The sequence below is a fragment of the Lampris incognitus genome, chromosome 18 (genome assembly GCF_029633865.1).
Source record: "Lampris incognitus isolate fLamInc1 chromosome 18, fLamInc1.hap2, whole genome shotgun sequence".
In the NCBI taxonomy this organism is placed as follows: domain Eukaryota; kingdom Metazoa; phylum Chordata; class Actinopteri; order Lampriformes; family Lampridae; genus Lampris; species Lampris incognitus.
Window position 1 is genome coordinate 38,608,818 of NC_079228.1, and position 3,702 is coordinate 38,612,519.

The window sequence follows — 3,702 nt, forward strand, 5'->3', positions numbered from 1 at the left end:
CAACAGCTGCTCTGACAACGACCACAGCTACCCCTACAACAACAGCTGCTCTGACAACGACCAGAGCTAACCCTACAACAACAGCTGCTCTGACAACAACCACAGCTAACCCTACAACAGCTGCTCTGACAACAACCACAGCTAACCCTACAACAACAGCTGCTCTGACAACAACCACAGCTGCCCCTACAACAACAGCTGCTCTGACCACAACCACAGCTAACCCTACAACAACAGCTGCTCTGACAACAACCACAGCTGCCCCTACAACAACAGCTGCTCTGACAACAACCACAGCTAACCCTACAACAACAGCTGCTCTGACAACAACCACAGCTAACCCTACAAAAACAGCTGCTCTTACAACAACCACAGCTAGCCCTACAACAACAGCTGCGCTGACAACAACAACAGCTGCGCTGACAACAACAACAGCTTCCCCCACAACAACAGCTGCACTGACAACAACAACAGCTTCCCCCACAACAACAGCTGCTCTGACAACAACCACAGCTACCTCCACAACAACAGATGCGCTGACAACAACAACAGCTTACCCCACAACAACAGCTGCTCTTACAACAACCACAGCTAACCCTACAACCACAGCGGCTCTGACAACGACCACAGCTAACCCTACAACAACAGCTGCTCTGACAACAACCACAGCTGCCCCTACAACAACAGCTGCTCTGACAACAACCACAGCTGCCCCTACAACAACAGCTGCTCTGACAACGACCACAGCTGCCCCTACAACAACAGCTGCTCTGACAACGACCACAGCTAACCCTACAACAACAGCTGCTCTGACAACAACCACAGCTGCCCCTACAACAACAGCTGCTCTGACAACAACCACAGCTAACCCTACAACTCCAGATGCACTGACAACAACCATAGCTGCCCCTACAACAACAGCTGCTCTGACAACAACCACAGCTAACCCTACAACAACAGCTGCTCTGACAACAACCACAGCTGCCCCTACAACAACAGCTGCTCTGACAACAACCACAGCTAACCCTACAACAACAGCTGCTCTGACAACAACCACAGCTGCCCCTACAACAACAGCTGCTCTGACAACAACCACAGCTAACCCTACAACAACAGCTGCTCTGACAACAACCACAGCTAACCCTACAACAACAGCTGCTCTGACAACAACCACAGCTAACCCCACAACAACAGCTGCTCTGACAACAACCACAGCTGCCCCTACAACAACAGCTGCTCTGACAACAACCACAGCTAACCCTACAACAACAGCTGCTCTGACAACCACAGCTAACCCTACACCAACAGCTGCTCTTACAACAACCACAGCTAGCCCTACAACAACAGCTGCGCTGACAACAACAACAGCTGCGCTGACAACAACAGCTTCCCCCACAACAACAGCTGCTCTGACAACAACAGCAGCTACCCCCACAACAACAGCTGCTCTGACAACAACCACAGCTAACCCTACAACTCCAGATGCACTGACAACAACCACAGCTGCCCCTACAACAGCTGCTCTGACAACAACCACAGCTAACCCTACAAGAACAGCTGCTCTGACAACAACCACAGTTGCCCCTACAACAACAGCTGCTCTGACAACAACCACAGCTAACCCTACAACAACAGCTGCTCTGACAACAACCACAGCTAACCCTACAACAACAGCTGCTCTGACAACAACCACAGCTAAACCTACAACAACAGCTGCTCTGACAACAACCACAGCTGCCCCTACAACAACAGCTGCTCTGACGACAACCACAGCTAACCCTACAACAACAGCTGCTCTGACAACAACCACAGCTGCCCCTACAACAACAGCTGCTCTGACAACAACCACAGCTAACCCTACAACAACAGCTGCTCTGACAACAACCACAGCTGCCCCTACAACAACAGCTGCTCTTACAACAACCACAGCTAGCCCTACAACAACAGCAGCGCTGACAACAACAACAGCTGCGCTGACAACAACAACAGAATCCCCCACAACAACAGCTGCGCTGACAACAACAACAGCTTCCCCCACAACAACAGCTGCTCTGACAACAACCACAGCTACCCCCACAACAACAGATGCGCTGACAACAACAACAGCTAACCCCACAACAACAGCTGCTCTTACAACAACCACAGCTAACCCTACAACCACAGCGGCTCTGAAAACAACCACAGCTAGCCCCACAACAACAGCTGCTCTGACAACAACCATAGCTGCCCCTACAGCAACAGCTGCTCTGACAACGACCACAGCTAACCCTACAACAACAGCTGCTCTGACAACAACCACAGCTGCCCCTACAACAACAGCTGCTCTGACAACGACCACAGCTAACCCTAAAACAACAGCTGCTCTGACAACAACCACAGCTGCCCCTACAACAACAGCTGCTCTGACAACAACCACAGCTAACCCTACAACTCCAGATGCACTGACAACAACCATAGCTGCCCCTACAACAACAGCTGCTCCGACAACAACCACAGCTAACCCTACAACAACAGCTGCTCTGACAACAACCACAGCTGCCCCTACAACAACAGCTGCTCTGACAACAACCACAGTTAACCCTACAACAACAGCTGCTCTGACAACAACCATAGCTAACCCTACAACTCCAGATGCACTGACAACAACCAAAGCTGCCCCTACAACAACAGCTGCTCTGACAACAACCACAGCTAACCCTACAACAACAGCTGCTCTGACAACAACCACAGCTAACCCTACAACAACAGCTGCTCTGACAACAACCACAGCTAACCCTACAACAGCTGCTCTGACAACAACCACAGCTGCCCCTACAACAACAGCTGCTCTGACAACAACCACAGCTAACCCTACAACAACAGCTGCTCTGACAACAACCACAGCTAACCCTACAACAACAGCTGCTCAGACAACAACCACAGCTAGCCCTACAACAACAGCTGCGCTGACAACAACAACAGCTGCGCTGACAACAACAACAGCTTCCCCCACAACAACAGCTGCTCTGACAACAACCACAGCTAATCCTACAACAACAGCTGCTCTGACAACAACCACAGCTACCCCCACAACAACAGATGCGCTGACAACAACAACAGCTTCCCCTAAAACAACAGCTGCTCTGACAACAACCACAGCTAACCCTACAACAACAGCGGCTCTGAAAACAACCACAGCTAACCCCACAACAACAGCTGCTCTGACAACGACCACAGCTGCCCCTACAACAACCACAGCTGCTCTGACAACGACCACAGCTAACCCTACAACAACAGCTGCTCTGACAACAACCACAGCTGCCCCTACAACAACAGCTGCTCTGACGACAACCACAGCTAACCCTACAACAACAGCTGCTCTGACAACAACCACAGCTGCCCCTACAACAACAGCTGCTCTGACGACAACCACAGCTAACCCTACAACAACAGCTGCTCTGACAACAACCACAGCTGCCCCTACAACAGCTGCTCTGACAACAACCACAGCTAACCCTACAACAACAGCTGCTCTGACAACAACCACAGCTAACCCTACAACAACAGCTGCTCTTACAACAACCACAGCTAACCCTACAACAACAGCTGCGCTGACAACAACAACAACAGCTGCGCTGACAACAACAACAGCTTCCCCTACAACAACAGCTGCGCTGACAACAACAACAGCTTCCCCCACAACAACAGCTGCTCTGACAACAA

General features: G+C 51.1%; 1 protein-coding gene across 1 annotated transcript; it reads left to right on the top strand.

The window, feature by feature from the left end:
- Nucleotides 1–569: 569 nt before the first annotated feature.
- On the top strand, nt 570–3,404 carry LOC130128450 (threonine-rich protein-like; the record flags this gene model as incomplete). The annotated part of the gene is made up of 2 exons (XM_056298058.1): nt 570–620; nt 3,351–3,404. Coding segments are annotated over 2 exons (105 nt in total), but the record flags the coding sequence as incomplete, so codon positions are not given.
- Nucleotides 3,405–3,702: the final 298 nt, after the last annotated feature.